The 18,836-nt window shown below is 43.8% G+C and overlaps 1 protein-coding gene across 1 annotated transcript in view; it reads left to right on the top strand.

Annotated features, from left to right (window-relative positions):
- Positions 1-610: 610 nt before the first annotated feature.
- The window catches only part of CIMAP1D (CIMAP1 family member D), a 122,271-nt gene continuing 104,045 nt past the window's right edge, over positions 611-18,836 (top strand). The window contains exon 1 of the mRNA XM_077253977.1: positions 611-820. Coding sequence (XP_077110092.1) covers positions 739-820 — 82 coding nt within the window. The 5' untranslated portion in view covers positions 611-738. The remainder of the gene's footprint in view (positions 821-18,836) is intronic.

Genomic DNA, 18,836 nt, shown 5'->3' with positions numbered 1-18,836 from the left:
TGTAAGAGCAGTGAGACTATGGAACTCTCTGCCGTATTATGTTGTAATGAGTGATTCATTACTTAAATTTAAGAGGGGACTGGATGCCTTTCTGGAAAAGTATAATGTTACAGGGTATATATACTAGATTCCTTGATAGGGCGTTGATCCAGGGAACTAGTCTGATTGCCGTATGTGGAGTCGGGAAGGAATTTTTTTCCCCAATGTGGAGCTTACTCTTTGCCACATGTTTTTTTTTGCCTTCCTCTGGATCAACATGTTAGGGCATGTTAGGTTAGGCTATGGGTTGAACTAGATGGACTTAAAGTCTTCCTTCAACCTTAATAACTATGTAACTATGTAAATGATAGTGTTACTTTAGAGAGCACGGTAGCAAGCTTGGTAACTGATTAAGTAAATAAATAGTTAAATAAGCTTGAACAATAGTTATAATGGAACTGGTCTTGCACCAGTGACTTGGAACCTGAGTGAGTGGGGCTGATGGGTATGTTTGGGAGGGGTTGATGAGACAGCCATGGGATAAGCTTACACTCATTAGAACATCCTCAGGTCACATTACCATGCCGTGACCTGCAGTGTAGCACGGGGACATCTATGACAAGACAAGACATCTTCACTCATTCAAAGACTGGAAAATTGGGGTAGATATATGAGGAATAGGTGACAATTTTAAGTTCTATTGAATCTAATAGACTTAGAATATTTGCAGTAAACTATTTTTTTTTAAATAAGTTATTTATGAAGAGATTGCCCAGTGAGTCGCAAAATATGGGAGAGCATACAGAAAGAAAACCACCCATGATTGCAGCAAAGGAGACTGGTGAGTATTATTTTAGGGGCTATTAATGTTACTGTTTACTATCTCACTATTAAACAGCATCTCCTGCTGTAACTCAATTGTTTTCAGCTTGATGATGAAAACCTACAACTCCTTGCATGCCCTTTAGCCTTCCTTTAAGTTTTCTCTATACCTTTTAGATGTAAAGATTTTATGATCTTTCTGCCCAGTCTGCATAATCTTGTCTTTTATTTATCTGATAGATGCATTTTCTCTTTACCATAAAATTATCTCTAGCTAAAACTGCCACGCATGGTACAATAAAACTACCTTACCTTAAAGGAAATCTGTCAGTAGGATCAACTCTCCTAAGCCGTCTATATGGGCATCTAGGTCATAGGAAGCTGAATAACATGATACCTTCATATCTGTGATCTGATTTCTTATTCCAGAGAAATACACATTTTTCTTATTATAAATGAAATGAGGCATTACCAGTGTGAGACATGTAGATCAGGAGAGCAGACTATGATACTGTAATATGCTTCAGTTATGATCTTTTTTTTTTATTCCATTGACCTATAAATTTTTAAAATTATTTTCAACTTCACAGAATAGTATGCTTCGCTATTCTATGACTTACATAGTAACAATATCTTTAACCCCTTGACCCCCAAGGGTGGTTTGCACGTTAATGACCGGGCCAATTTTTACAATTCTGACCACTGTCCCTTTATGAGGTTATAACTCTGGAACGCTTCAACGGATCTTGGCGATTCTGACATTGTTTTCTCGTGACATATTGTACTTCATGATAATGGTAAAATTTATTCGATATAACTTGCATTTATTTGTGAAAAAAACAGATATTTGGCGAAAATTTTGAAAATTTCGCAATTTTCCAACTTTGACTTTTTATGCCCTTAAATCACAGACATATGTCACGCAAAATACTTAATAAGTAACATTTCCCACATGTCTACTTTACATCAGCACAATTTAGGAACCAATTTTTTTTTGTCAGGGAGTTATAAGGGTTAAAAGTTGACCAGAAATTTCTCATTTTTACAGCACCATTGTTTTTTAGGGACCACATCTCATTTGAAGTCATTTTGAGGGGTCTATATGACAGAAAATACCCAAGTGTGACACCATTCTAAAAACTGCACCCCTCAAGGTGCTCAAAACCACATTCAAGAAATGTATTAACCCTTCAGGTGTTTCACAGGAATTTTTGGAATGTTTAAATAAAAAAGAACATTTAACTTTTTTTCACACAAAATTTATTTCAGCTCCAATTTGTTTTATTTTGACAAGGGTAACAGGAGAAAATGGACCCCAAAAGTTGTTGTACAATTTGTCCTGAGTACGCTGATACCCCATATGTGGGGGTAAACCACTGTTTGGGCGCATGGCAGAGCTCGGAAGTAAAGGAGCGCCATTTGACTTTTCAATGCAAAATTGACTGGAATTGACATGGGACGCTATGTTGCATTTGGAGAGCCCCTGATGTGCCTAAACATTGAAACCCCCCACAAGTGACACCATTTTGGAAAGTAGACCCCCTAAGGAACTTATCTAGATGTGTGGTGAGCACTTTGACCCAACAAGTACTTCACAGAAGTTTATAATGCAGAGCCGTAAAAATATAAAATCATATTTTTTCACAAAAATGATCTTTTCGCCCCAATTTTTTTATTTTCCCAAGGGTAAGAGAAGAAATTAGACCACAAAAGTTGTTGTGCAATTTGTCCTGAGTACGACGATACCCCATATGTGGGTGTAAACCATTGTTTGGGCACAGGGCAGAGCTCGGAAGGGAAGGAGCGCCATTTGACTTTTCAATGCAAAATTAACTGGAATTGAGATGGGACGCCATGTTGCGTTTGGAGAGCCCCTGATGTGCCTAAACATTGAAACCCCCCACAAGTGACACCATTTTGGAAAGTAGACCCCTTAAGGAACTTATCTAGATGTGTGTTGAGCACTTTGACCCAACAAGTGCTTCACAGAAGTTTATAATGCAGAGCCGTAAAAATATAAAATCATATTTTTTCACAAAAATGATCTTTTCGTCCCCATTTATTTATTTTCCCAAGGGTAAGAAAAGAAATTAGACCACAAAAGTTGTTGTGCAATTTGTCCTGAGTACGACGATACCCCATATGTGGGGGTAAACCACTGTTTGGGCGCATAGCAGAGCTCGGAAGGGAAGGAGCGCTATTTTACTTTTCAATGCAAAATTGACTGGAATTAAGATGGGACGCCATGTTGCGTTTGGAGAGCCCCTGATGTGCCTAAACATTAAAACCCCCCACAAGTGACACCATTTTGGAAAGTAGACCCCCTAAGGAACTTATCTAGATGTGTGTTGAGCACTTTGAACCCCCAAGTGTTTCACTACAGTTTATAACGCAGAGCCGTGAAAATAAAAATTCCTCTTTTTTTTCACAGAAATGATATTTTAGCCCCCAGTTTTGTATTTTCACAAGGGTAACAGGATAAATTGGACCCCAAAAGTTGTTGTCCAATTTGTCCTGAGTACGCTGATACCCCACATGTGGGGGGGAACCACTGTTTGGGTGCATGGCAGAGCTCGGAAGGGAAGGAGGGCCGTTTGGAATGCAGACTTAGATGGATTGGTCTGCAGGTGTCACGTTGCATTTGCAGAGCCCCTGATGTACCCAAACAGTAGAAACCCCCCACAAGTGACCCCAAATTGGAAACTAGACCTCCCAAGGAACTTATGTAGATGTGTTGTGAGAACTTTGAACCCCCAAGTGTTTCACTACAGTTTATAACGCAGAGCCGTGAAAATAAAAATTATTTTTTTTTCACAAAAATGATTTTTTAGCCCCCAGTTTTGTATTTTCACAAGGGTAACAGGATAAATTGGACCCCAAAAGTTGTTGTCTAATTTGTCCTGTGTACGCTGATACTCAATATGTGGGGGTAAACCACTGTTTGGGCGCATGGCAGAGCTCGGAAGGGAAGGAGCGCCGTTTGGAATGCAGACTTAGATGGATTGGTCTGCAGGCGTCACGTTGCATTTGCAGAGCCCCTAATGTACCCAAACAGTAGAAATTCCCCACAAGTGACCCCAAATTGGAAACTAGACCTCCCATGGAACTTATCTAGATGTGTTGTGAGAATTTTGAACCCCCAAGTGTTTCACTACAGTTTATAACGCAGAGCCGTGAAAATAAAAATTATTTTTTCACAAAAATGATTTTTTAGCCCCCAGTTTTGTATTTTCACAAGGGTAACAGGATAAATTGGACTGCAAAAGTTGTTGTCCAATTTGTCTTGTGTACGCTGATACCCCATATGTGGGGGTAAACCACTGTTTGGGCACATGGCAGAGCTCGGAAGGGAAGGAGCGCTGTTTGGAATGCAGACTTAGATGGATTGGTTTGCAGGCGTCACGTTGCATTTGCAGAGCCCCTGATGTACCTAAACAGTAGAAACCCCCCATAGTGACCCCATATTGGAAATTAGACCCCCCAAGGAACTTATCTAGATGTGTTGTGAAAACTTTGAACCCCTAAGTGTTTCACTGCAGTTTACAACGCAGAGCCGTGAAAATAAAAAATCTTTTTTTTCCCACAAAACTTATTTTTTAGCCCCTAGTTTTGTATTTTCCCAAGGGTAACAGGAGAAATTGGACCCCAAAAGATGTTGTCCAATTTGTCCTGAGTACGCCGATACCCCATATGTTGGGGTAAACCCCTGTTTGGGCACACGGGAGAGCTCTGAAGGGAAGGAGCACTATTTTACTTTTTCAACGCAGAATTGTCTGGAATTGATATCGGATGCCATGTCCCGTTTGGAGAGCCCCTGATGTGCCTAAACAGTGGAAACTCCCCAATTATAACTGAAACCCTAATCCAAACACACCCCTTACCCTAATCCCAACGGTAACCCTAACCACACCCCTAACCCTGACACACCCCTAACCCTAACCCCCAACCCTATTCCCAACCGTAAATGTAATCCAAACCCTAACCCTAACTTTAGCCCCAACCCTAACTGTAGCCTTAACCCTAGCCCCAACCTTAGCCCTAACCCTAACCCTAGCCCTAACCCTAGCAATAACCCTAGCCCTAACCCTAGCCCTAACCCTAGCCCTAACCCTAGCAATAACCCTAGACCTAACCCTAGCCCTAACCCTAACCCTAGCCCTAACCCTAGCCCTAACCCTAGCCCTAACCCTAGCCCTAACCCTAGCCCTAACCCTAACCCTAGCCCAAACTCTAACCCTAATGGGAAAATGGAAATAAATACATTTTTTTATTTTTTTTATTTTTCCCTAACTAAGGGGGTGATGAAGGGGGGTTTGATTTACTTTTATAGCGGGTTATTTAGCGGATTTTTATGATTGGCAGCCGTCACACACTGAAAGACGCTTTTTATTGCAAAAAATATTTTTTGCATTACCACATTTTGAAAGCTATAATTTTTCCATATTTGAGTCCACAGAGTCATGTGAGGTCTTGTTTTTTGCGGGACGAGTTGACGTTTTTATTGGTAACATTTTTGGGCACATGACATTTTTTGATCGCTTTTTATTCCGATTTTTGTGAGGCAGAATGATCAAAAACCAGCTATTCATGAATTTCTTTTGGGGGAGGCATTTATACCGTTCCGCGTTTGGTAAAATTGATAAAGCAGTTTTATTCTTCGGGTCAGTATGGTTACAGCGATACCTCATTTATATCATTTTTTTATGTTTTGGCGCTTTTATACGATAAAAGCTATTTTATAGAAAAAATAATTATTTTGGTATCGCTTTATTCTCAGGACTATAACTTTTTTATTTTTTTGCTGATGATGCTGTATGGCAGCTCGTTTTTTGCGGGACAAGACGACGTTTTCAGCGGTACCATGGTTATTTATATCTGTCTTTTTGATCGCGTGTTATTCCACTTTTTGTTCAGTGGTATGGTAATAAAGCGTTGTTTTTTGCCTGTTTTTTTTTTTTTTTTCTTACGGTGTTTACTGAAGGGGTTAACTAGTGGGGCAGTTTTATAGGTTGGGTCGTTATGGACGCGGCGATACTAAATATGTGTACTTTTATTGTTTTGGTTTTTTTATTTAGATAAAGAAATGTATTTATGGGAATAATATATATATATTTTTTTCTTTATTTAGGAATTTATTTTTTATTTATTTTTTTACACATGTGGAAAATTTTTTTTTTTACTTTTTTACTTTGTCCCAGGGGGGGACATTACAGATAGGTGATCTGACAGTGTGCACAGCACTCTGTCAGATCACCGATCTCACTTAGAGTGCAGCAGGCTTACCACTCGGTAAGCCACCTCCCTCCCTGCAGGACCCGGATGCCGCGGCCATCTTGGATCCGGGACCTGCGGCGAGGAGGGAGGTAGGAGACCCTCGGAGCAACGCGATCACATCGCGTTGCTGCGGGGGTCTCAGGGAAGCCCGCAGGGAGCCCCCTCCCTGCGCGATGCTTCCCTATACCGCCGGTACACCGCGATCATGTTTGATCGCGGTGTGCCGGGGGTTAATGTGCCGGGGGCGGTCCGTGACCGCTCCTGGCACATAGTGCCGGATGTCAGCTGTGATATGCAGCTGACACCCGGCCGCGATTGGCCGCGCTCCCCCCGTGAGCGCGGCCGATCGCGTATGACGTACTATCCCGTCGGTGGTCATACGGGCCCACCCCACCTCGACGGGATAGTACGTCAGATGTCAGAAAGGGGTTAATTATCTAATATATAAAGCTGAATGTGTGTATGTCCGGGATTGGCATCTGCACCGTCGCAGCTACAGCCACAAAATTTTGCACAGTCACACGTCTGGACCCTGAGAGCATCATAGGCTATGTTGTGAGGTGAAATTTTAACCCCGCGCTTTCCAATTCACCAAACAATTTTGCCCCTATCTACATAATGGGGAAAAAGTGAAAGGAAAAGTGTTGGAGGCAAATTGACAGCTGCCAGATGTGAACAAGGGGGACTTAAAGAGTGAGAGCGATGGCGCCAAAGAGTATATACCGTACAGTTGCTAAGGTGGGGCCCCGACATGGGATACTCACCACACACGGGGATATGAACACACACACAAAATGTGCCACACACTACCACGTGCTTGAACACATATATCACCCTCAGCACACATTTCACCACACATACACCAACCTCGCCACATAAAAGTCAAAACACAAAAGTCGCCGCTCAAAACTCGCCACATGCAAAACTAGGCTCATGCAAAACTCGCCACACGTGCAAAACTCACCTCATGGAAAACTCGCCACACGCAAAAGTTGCACACGTGGAAAAATTGCCACATGCACAAAAGTTGCAACACATGCAAAAGTTGCCTCACACAAAACTTGCACATACTCAAAATGCACCACTCATAAAACTCGCCACGCGCAAAACTCTCCATGCGCAAAACTTGCTGCACACAGCTTGCTACACTAACCTGTCACATGCAACTCGACACACAAAAAGTTGCTACACGCATGTCGCCACACAAAACTCATCTCACAAAAGTCGCTACATGCATGTCGCCACACGCAAATCAACATACATGAAACTCGCCCTAAAACACACACAAGTCTGGTATTATCCTTCAAAAATAAAAATCTGATTAATAAGCAGACAAACTACAAGAGCAACAAATGTACCATATAGGAAATACGGCAGCTGTCAGTCACATGACCTGTCTATTATGTGTATGTGTGAGCTAATATATACTGCCAGGGGGGAGGGCTTCCTGTTGGCTGGGGATTTATCAGGCTGCCAATTTAGCTTACAAATACTGAGGTAAAAATACTGAGCAAATAACGTGTGAACGAGGTCTAATAGAGGAAATAACGTGTGAACGAGGTCTAATAGAGGAGGAGATGACACACAGATATATACTATATACAGGAGGAGATGACACACAGGTATATACTATATACAGGTGAGATGACATACAGGTATATACGATACACAGGAGGAGATGACACACACATATATACTATATACAGGGGAGATGACACACAGGTATATACTATATACAGGAGGAGATGACACACTGGTATATACTATATACAGGGGAGATGACATACAGGTACATACTATATACAGGGGAGATGACATACAGGTACATACTATATACAGGGGAGATGACACACAGGTTTATACTATATAAAGGGGAGATGACCTACAGGTACATACTATATACAAGGGAGATGTCACACAGGTATATACTATATACAGGAGGAGATGACATACAGGTATATGCTATATACAGGAGGAGATGACACACACATATATACTATATGCAGGGGAGATGACACACAGGTATATACTATATACAGGAGGAGATGACACACTGGTATATACTATATACAGGGGAGATGACATACAGGTACATACTATATACAGGGGAGATGACATACAGGTACATACTATATACAGGGGAGATGACACACAGGTATATACTATATACAGGGGAGATGACACACAGGTATATACTATATACAGGGGAGATGACAAACAGGTATATACTATATACAGGAGGAGATGACACACAGGTATATACTATATACAGGAGGAGATGACATACAGGTACATACTGTTAGGGTTTGCGGAACGCACCGAATATATTTATTGATGGGATTGATGAGTTCGCAACCCGGGATCCACCGTGCAGGAAAGAACCTGCTGCTAAGTGAATGGCGGCACAATATGGCGGTATGAACCAGCTCTGTTAGCTTCACAGAGCGGCCGAGAAAGCAAAGCTCTGTGCCCAGTTAGACTCTCACAGAGGCACAGGCTAACTACCCAGATGAGAGCAGTCAGTGGTCATGCATGCACACAACACTCCTCACCGGAGGTGCCAGTATTCTAGGGGCTTATTTCAGCCGGGTCCCTGAACACATTCAAACACATGACCACAGTGGCGCAAAGCATGTAACTTTGGAAGATACTAGCGTGCGGCCATGCGAGCCTTAAATAGCTGCAGCACGTACAGGACCTTCCTAAAAAGGACCAATGAGAGACTGCTACAGAGCCTGCGCACCTACAGGACCTTCCTAGAAGGACCAATAGATTTGGCTGCAGTACCTGAGCATGTGACCCTTGATCTCCACTGAGAGATCTTGCCCTGGGCATGCTCAGTGTGTGCAAAGCAGGACTTAGTCCCAGAAAAGCCTGCTCGCTGCAGATCAGTGCAGGGTACAATAGCAGAGCCTGGAGAGGCAGCAGTAACCCTTTGCACAGAATCAGTCTCAGTGAGACGCTGGGACCGACGTCTCCGCTGAGCAGGCTCCACTGCGGCTGATGGAGAATGGGAGACCGCAGCAGACACGGATCGAGATTCCCCCTGTGCAGCTGAGGAAACTCGACTCCTAACATTACCCCCCCTCCTAGGCCCCCCCCCCCTCCTTGAGCCTCGCTACAGTCAAAAGCTGCAATGAGCAGCGGAGCCCGAATGTGCTCCACAGGCTCCCAGGTTCTATCCTCTGGACCGTGACCCTTCCAATCCACCAGATAAAATTTCTTGCCACGTACCACCTTGCACCCCACGATAGCATTCACATCAAACTCATCCGTGGATGAACCCGATGTCCCGGCAGATGACTCAGAAAACTGGGACAAATGAACGGGCTTTAAGAGGGAAACGTGAAAGGTATCGGTGATACCAAGGCGTGGAGGAATAGCCAAACGGTAGACCACAGGGTTGACCTGTTCCAGAACCTTGAACGGGCCAATGTAGCGAGGCGCAAACTTAGTGGACTCAACTCGCAGCCTGATGTTACGGGCGGAGAGCCACACTAAGTCGCCAGGAGCAAAGGTCGGAGTGGGGCGCCGGTGTGTATCGGCCGAAACCCTCATTCTCTCCTTGGAGGCCCGGATGGCATCCTGTGTGCGATCCCAGATGTCACGTGCCTCCACCGCCCAGTCTGCCACCCTAGAATCGGTGGATGACACGGGCATGGGCACAGGGACACGCGGATGCTGGCCGTAATTGAGGAGAAAAGTAGTCTGACCAGTGGAATCGGCTACGCGTTGTTCAAGGCAAATTCCGCCCAAGCAGCTTGCACTGAGCATGAACCAAACCAGTGAAAGGAATGATGACAGGGAATTTTTCAAATATATATCTCTTTTATTTCATAGCAATAGCAGAAAGACAATAAAATAAAATAATATTATTAAAATCAACAATTGTATATATGTATATTGCTTACGTGCACATATCAAAGAGTATATATGTTTACATAGTGTAATATATGGTTGCACAAGGCAGGTCAAAATATATTATATACTGGATACCCCGGTGGGAATAATGGATATCAATATCAAGGTAGAGACCATATGTGACATATAATATAGTAAAAAAATAAAACAATAAAAACCTGATGAAGGAACTTTGGGTCCGAAACACGTGTCGGGGTACACATCATCAAACACTTGGCGGTCTTGGAAACATTTCCCCTAGTCTTATAAGTAAGTGGCATTTGATCATATGTGCATATAGCACTTTTCTTGTGTGTAATATGCACGACATGCATTTATATTAGTAAGCTAATTTCCATATAACCAGCACATAGCACTTTTTTGATTGCACTTTTTGCATGTTTTTTTAGATATTTTTTTAAAAATATATATAATTATTCCACCTCTTATGAGATATACACTTTATATATATCTTCCAGGTATATATATGTACATATATATATATACAGTATATATATATATATATATATATATATATATATATATATATATATATTTATTTATTTTTTATTTTTTTTTACACACTTTCACTTGTAGTTTTTATTGTTTTGTTTTTTTACTACATTATATGTCACATATGGTCTCTACCTTGATATTGATATCCATTATTCCCACCGGGGTATCCAGTATATAATATATTTTGACCTGCCTTGTGCAACCATATATTACACTATATAAACATATATACTCTTTGATATGTGCACGTAAGCAATATACATATATACTATTGTTGATTTTAATAATATTATTTTATTTTATTGTCTTTCTGCTATTGCTATGAAATAAAAGAGATATATATTTGAAAAATTCCCTGTCATCATTCCTTTCACTGGTTTGGTTCATGCTCAGTGCATGCTGCTTCTGTCTTTTTAGTGGTTTCACTATATTGTTCGACACAGGTGGTGACCGGTATTACTATAATTGATATTGGATGATGGGATATCTATTTATATATTAGTTATTCTTCTATATATAATAGCTGTTTTTTTCCTCTGTGTCTATTTTGATTAAATTCCGCCCAAGGTAGCAAAGATGCCCAGTCATCCTGCCTAGCAGAGACAAAATGTCACAAGTATGTCACCAGAGTCTGGTTGATTCTCTCTACCAACTCATTTGTCTTGGGATGATATGCAGAGGAGAGATTCAGCTCTATGCTGAGTAAACGGCAGAGCTCTCTCCAAAACCAAGACGCAAACTGGGGATCCCGGTCACTGACAATTTTATCAGGCATTCCATGTAAGCGGAAAATATGTTTAATGAACAACGCCGCCAAGGCCCGTGCAGAAGTTAACCGTGGAAGCGGCACCAAATGCACCATCTTAGAAAAATGATTGGTGACTACCCAGATTACGGTGCATGTCATGATCTCAATGGCAAGAGAACATAGCATCAGCATATATAGGAACTAGCTCTTGGAAGATGGGAACTGAGCTGACCATGAACTAAACCTAACGCACAACTAGTAGTGGCCGGGTAGCATGCCTACGTTGATTCTAGATGCCCAGCACCAGCCGGAGGACTAAATAATGCTAGCAGAGGAAAATATTAGTCCTAGCTCACCTCTAGAGAAATACCCCGAAAGGAGACAGAGGCCCTCCACATGTATTGGCGGTGAATTAAGATGAAATAACAAACGTAGTATGAAAATAGGTTTAGCAAATTTGAGGTCCACTTACTACATAGCAGAAGACAGAAAGGACACTTTCATGGTCAGCTGAAAACCCTATCAAAACACCATCCAGAAATTACTTTAGGACTCTGGCATTAACTCATAACACCAGAGTGGCAATTCCTGTTCACAAGAGCTTTCCAGACACAGTAACGAAACTACAGCTGTGAACTGGAACAAAAATGCAAAAACAAACATGGACAAGAGTCCAACTTATCTAGTAGTTGTCTAGGAGCAGGAACAAGCACAGAGAGGCTTCTGATAACATTGTTGACCGGCAAGCAACTAACAGAGGAGCAAGGTTATATAGCGACTCCCACATCTTGATGGGAACAGGTGAACAGAGAAGATGAAGACACAAGTTCAATTCCACCAGTAGCCACCGGGGGAGCCAGAATCCAAATTCACAACAGTACCCCCCCCTTAAGGAGGGGGCACCGAACCCTCACCAGAACCACCAGGGCGATCAGGATGGGCCCTATGAAAGGCACGAACCAGATCAGAGGCATGAACATCAGATGCATTCACCCAAGAATTATCCTCCTGGCCGTATCCCTTCCACTTGACCAGATACTGGAGTCTCCGTCTGGAAACACGGGAGTCTAAGATTTTCTCCACAACGTACTCCAACTCACCCTCAACCAACACCGGAGCAGGAGGCTCAACGGAAGGCACAACCGGTACCTCATACCTGCGCAATAAGGACCGATGAAAAACGTTATGAATAGAAAAGGATGCAGGGAGGTCCAAACGGAAGGAAACAGGGTTAAGAATCTCCAATATCTTATACGGGCCGATGAACCGAGGCTTAAACTTAGGAGAAGAGACCCTCATAGGGACAAAACGAGAAGACAACCACACCAAGTCCCCAACACAAAGCCGAGGACCAACACGACGGTGGCGGTTGGCAAAAAGCTGAGTCTTCTCCTGGGACAACCTCAAATTGTCCACCACCTGCCCCCAGATCCGATGCAATCTCTCCACCACAGCATCCACTCCAGGACAATCCGAAGATTCCACCTGACCAGAGGAAAATCGAGGATGAAACCCCGAATTACAGAAAAACGGGGACACCAAAGTGGCAGAGCTGGCCCGATTATTGAGAGCGAACTCCGCCAATGGCAAAAAAGCAACCCAATCATCCTGGTCAGCAGACACAAAACACCTCAGATATGTCTCCAGGGTCTGATTAGTCCGCTCGGTCTGGCCATTCGTCTGAGGATGGAAAGCGGACGAAAAAGATAAATCTATGCCCATCCTAGCACAGAATGCCCGCCAAAATCTAGACACGAATTGGGTCCCTCTGTCAGAAATGATATTCTCAGGAATACCATGCAAACGAACATTTTGAAAAAACAGAGGAACCAACTCGGAAGAAGAAGGCAACTTGGGCAGAGGAACCAAATGGACCATCTTAGAGAAACGGTCACACACCACCCAGATGACAGACATCTTCTGAGAAACAGGCAGATCTGAAATAAAATCCATCGAGATGTGCGTCCAAGGCCTCTTAGGAATAGGCAAGGGCAACAATAATCCACTAGCCCGAGAACAACAAGGCTTGGCCCGAGCACAAACGTCACAAGACTGCACAAAGCCTCGCACATCTCGTGACAGGGAAGGCCACCAGAAGGACCTTGCCACCAAATCCCTGGTACCAAAAATGCCAGGATGACCTGCCAACGCAGAAGAATGAACCTCAGAGATGACTCTACTGGTCCAATCATCAGGAACAAACAGTTTATCAGGTGGGCAACGATCCGGTCTATCCGCCTGAAACTCCTGCAAGGCCCGCCGCAGGTCTGGAGAAACGGCTGACAATACCACTCCATCCTTAAGGATACCTGTGGGCTCAGAGTTACCAGGCGAGTCAGGCTCAAAACTCCTAGAAAGGGCATCCGCCTTAACATTCTTAGAACCCGGTAGGTATGACACCACAAAATTAAACCGAGAGAAAAATAATGACCAGCGCGCCTGTCTAGGATTCAGGCGCCTGGCGGTCTCAAGATAAATCAAATTTTTGTGGTCAGTCAATACCACCACCTGATGTCTGGCCCCCTCAAGCCAATGGCGCCACTCCTCAAAAGCCCACTTCATGGCCAAAAGCTCCCGATTCCCAACATCATAATTCCGCTCAGCGGGCGAAAATTTACGGGAAAAGAAGGCACAAGGCCTCATCACGGAGCAGTCAGAACTTCTCTGTGACAACACTGCCCCAGCTCCGATCTCAGAAGCGTCGACCTCAACCTGAAAAGGTAGAGCAACATCAGGCTGACGCAACACAGGGGCAGAGGAAAAACGGCGCTTAAGCTCCCGAAAGGCCTCCACAGCATCAGGGGACCAATCAGCAACATCAGCACCCTTCTTAGTCAAATCGGTCAATGGCTTAGCAATATCCGAAAAACCAGCAATAAATCGACGATAAAAGTTAGCAAAGCCCAAAAATTTCTGAAGACTCTTAAGAGAAGAGGGCTGCGTCCAATCACAAATAGCTTGAATCTTGACAGGATCCATTTCAATGGAAGAGGGAGAAAAAATATATCCCAAAAAGGAAATCCTCTGTACCCCAAAAACACACTTAGAACCCTTCACACACAAAGAATTAGACCGCAAAACCTGAAAAACCCTCCTGACTTGCTGGACATGAGAGTCCCAGTCATCCGAAAAAATCAGAATATCATCCAGATACACAATCATAAATTTATCCAAATAATCGCGAAAAATATCATGCATAAAGGACTGGAAAACTGACGGAGCATTTGAAAGACCAAAAGGCATCACTAAATACTCAAAGTGGCCCTCGGGCGTATTAAATGCGGTTTTCCACTCATCCCCCTGCCTAATTCGCACCAAATTATACGCCCCACGAAGGTCAATCTTAGAGAACCACTTGGCCCCCTTTATGCGAGCAAACAAATCAGTCAGCAACGGCAATGGGTATTGATATTTAACAGTGATTTTATTCAAAAGCCGATAATCAATACATGGTCTCAAAGAGCCGTCTTTTTTTGACACAAAGAAAAAACCGGCTCCTAAGGGAGATGACGATGGACGAATATGTCCCTTTTCCAAGGACTCCTTTATATATTCTCGCATAGCAGCATGTTCAGGCACAGACAGATTAAATAAACGACCCTTTGGGTATTTACTACCCGGGATTAAATCTATGGCACAATCGCACTCTCGGTGCGGAGGTAACGAACCAAGCTTGGATTCTTCAAAGACGTCACGATAGTCAGACAGGAACTCAGGAATTTCAGAGGGAATAGATGATGAAATGGAAACCACAGGTACATCCCCATGAGCCCCCTTACATCCCCAGCTCAACACAGACATAGCTCTCCAGTCGAGGACTGGGTTATGAGATTGCAGCCAAGGCAATCCTAGCACCAAATCATCATGTAGATTATACAGCACCAGAAAGCGAATAATCTCCTGGTGATCCGGATTAATACGCATAGTTACTTGTGTCCAGTATTGTGGTTTATTATTAGCCAATGGGGTGGAGTCAATCCCCTTCAGAGGAATAGGAGTCTCCAAAGGCTCTAAATCATACCCACAGCGTTTGGCAAAGGACCAATCCATAAGACTCAAAGCGGCGCCAGAGTCGACATAGGCGTCCGTGGTAATAGATGACAAAGAGCAAATCAGGGTCACAGATAGAATAAACTTAGACGGTAAGGTGCAAATGGAAACAGATTTATCAAGCTTTTTAGTGCGCTTAGAGCATGCTGATATAACATGAGTAGAATCACCACAATAGAAACACAACCCATTTTTCCGTCTAAAATTCTGCCGCTCGCTTCGGGACAGAATTCTATCACACTGCATACTCTCTGGCGACTTCTCAGTGGACACCGCCAGATGGTGCACTGGTTTGCGCTCCCGCAAACGCCTATCGATCTGAATAGCCATTGTCATGGACTCATTCAGACCCGCAGGCACAGGGAACCCCACCATAACATCCTTAATGGCATCAGAGAGACCCTCTCTGAAAGTCGCCGCCAGGGCGCACTCATTCCACTGAGTAAGCACAGACCATTTACGGAATCTTTGGCAGTAAATTTCCGCTTCATCTTGCCCCTGAGATAGGGACATCAAAGTTTTTTCTGCCTGAAGCTCCAAATGAGGTTCGTCATAAAGCAACCCCAAGGCCAGAAAAAACGCATCCACATTGAGCAACGCAGGATCCCCTGGTGTCAATGAAAAAGCCCAGTCTTGAGGGTCGCCCCGGAGCAAGGAAATCACAATCCTGACCTGCTGTGCAGGGTCTCCGGCAGAGCGAAATTTCAGGGACAAAAATAATTTGCAATTATTTCGAAAATTCTGAAACCCAGATCTATTCCCCGAGAAAAATTCCGGCAAAGGAATTCTCGGCTCAGATACAGGTGCATGACAAACAAAGTCTTGCAAATTTTGTACCTTCGTGGCGAGATTATTCAAACCTGCAGTTACACTCTGAAGATCCATTACAAACAGGTGGACACAGAGCCATTCAAAGATTAGAAGGAGAGAAAAAAAAAAAAAAAAAATTTCAGCAGACTTCTTATTTCTCTCCTTTCTCAGCCAAGGATTTTAACCCTTTAGTGGGCCGGTCAAACTGTCATGATCTCAATGGCAAGAGAACATAGCATCAGCATATATAGGAACTAGCTCTTGGAAGATGGGAACTGAGCTGACCATGAACTAAACCTAACGCACAACTAGTAGTGGCCGGGTAGCATGCCTACGTTGATTCTAGATGCCCAGCACCAGCCGGAGGACTAAATAATGCTAGCAGAGGAAAATATTAGTCCTAGCTCACCTCTAGAGAAATACCCCGAAAGGAGACAGAGGCCCCCCACATGTATTGGCGGTGAATTAAGATGAAATAACAAACGTAGTATGAAAATAGGTTTAGCAAATTTGAGGTCCACTTACTACATAGCAGAAGACAGAAAGGACACTTTCATGGTCAGCTGAAAACCCTATCAAAACACCATCCAGAAATTACTTTAGGACTCTGGCATTAACTCATAACACCAGAGTGGCAATTCCTGTTCACAAGAGCTTTCCAGACACAGTAACGAAACTACAGCTGTGAACTGGAACAAAAATGCAAAAACAAACATGGACAAGAGTCCAACTTATCTAGTAGTTGTCTAGGAGCAGGAACAAGCACAGAGAGGCTTCTGATAACATTGTTGACCGGCAAGCAACTAACAGAGGAGCAAGGTTATATAGCGACTCCCACATCTTGATGGGAACAGGTGAACAGAGAAGATGAAGACACAAGTTCAATTCCACCAGTAGCCACCGGGGGAGCCAGAATCCAAATTCACAACAGGTGCAGCTACGAGACTTGGGTAAGCCCACCACGAAGTCCATCCCGACCTTTTCTGTTATGATCCCTAGTGGCTGAGGATCACAAATAGATCAGCAAATGATTAAACTAAGGACGAGCTCTAGGGAGATGGTAACTGGACTGATCGCAAATCTGAACCTATCCAAAACAACTAGAGGTAGCCGGTGAACGTGCCTAAAAAATTCCTAGACATCCCGAGCCAGCCTGAGGAACTAGCTACCCCTAAATAGAAAGAAAGACCTCGCTTGCCTCCAGAGAAATAATCCCCAAAGATATAGAAGCCCCCAACAAATATTAACGGTGAAGTAAGAAGAAGGCACATACATAGGGATGAAATCAGATTCAGCAAAAGAGGCCCACTAGTACTAGAAAGCAGAAAATAGAGCAGGGGTGTATGCGATCAATAAAAAACCCTTACAAAATATCCATCCTGAGATTTCAAGAACCCACACACCAACTAACGGTGTGTGGGGAGAAACTCAGCCCACTAGAGCAACCAGCAAGCGAGGGAATTACATTTTAGCAAGCTGGAACAGAAAACATGATAAACACTGCTGATCAAAAAATGAGCAAACAAAACTTAGCTTATCCTGGATGGACTGGGAGCAAGGTAGTCAGAAGGAATCTGAGTAGCACTGATTACATCGACAGCCGGCAACAAGTGGAAGCAAAACAGAGCTATATAGGAACCTCCCAGAGGATAACGAACCAGCTGATAGCCAGAGACCAGCAGGATAACAGGCAAAGCCACCAGGGGGAGCCCAAAGCAAAAGTCACACCATACCACCAGTGACCACACGAGGGAGCCTGAACACAGAGTTCACAACAGTACCCCCCCTTGAGGAGGGGTCACCGAACCCTCATGAAAACCACCAGGGCGATCAGGATGAGCCACATGGAAGGCACGAACCAAATAGGCTGCATGAACATCAGAGGCGACAACCCAAGAATTATCCTCCTGACCATAGCCCTTCCATTTAACCAAATACTGGAGCCTCTGTCTAGAAATATGAGAATCCAAGATCTTCTCCACCACGTATTCCAATTCTCCCTCAACCAGCACCGGGGCAGGAGGCTCAACCGGAGGAACCACAGGCACCACATACCTCCGCAACAACGAGCGATGGAACACATTATGAATAGCAAATGATGCTGGGAGGTCCAGACGAAATGACACAGGGCCATGGACTTCCAGAATCTTATAAGGACCGATAAACCGAGGCTTGAACTTAGGAGAGGAGACCTTCATAGGAACGAAGTGAGAAGACAACCACACCAAGTCCCCAACGCAAAGTCGGGGACCCACACAGCGACGGCGGTTGGCAAAGAGCTGAGCCTTCTCTTGAGACAGCTCCAAATTGTCCACCACATGATTCCAAATCTGATACAACCTATCAACCACAACATCCACTCCAGGACAGTCAGAAGGCTCCACCTGACCCGAGGAAAAACGAGGATGAAACCCCGAATTACAAAAGAAAGGAGAAACCAAAGTAGCAGAACTAGCCCGATTATTAAGGGCAAACTCGGCCAACGGCAAAAAAGTAACCCAGTCGTCCTGATCAGCAGAAACAAAACATCTTAAATAAGTCTCCAAGGTCTGATTAGTTCGCTCGGTTTGGCCATTCGTCTGAGGATGGAAGGCCGACGAAAAAGACAAATCAATGCCCAATTTAGCACAAAAGGTCCGCCAAAATCTAGACACAAACTGGGATCCTCTGTCAGAAACAATGTTCTCAGGAATCCCGTGCAAACGAACCACATTTTGAAAAAACAGTGGAACCAACT

This window comes from Ranitomeya variabilis, chromosome 1 (genome assembly GCF_051348905.1).
Source record: "Ranitomeya variabilis isolate aRanVar5 chromosome 1, aRanVar5.hap1, whole genome shotgun sequence".
NCBI classification, from domain to species: domain Eukaryota; kingdom Metazoa; phylum Chordata; class Amphibia; order Anura; family Dendrobatidae; genus Ranitomeya; species Ranitomeya variabilis.
This window is presented reverse-complemented; position numbering and strand designations above follow the sequence as displayed.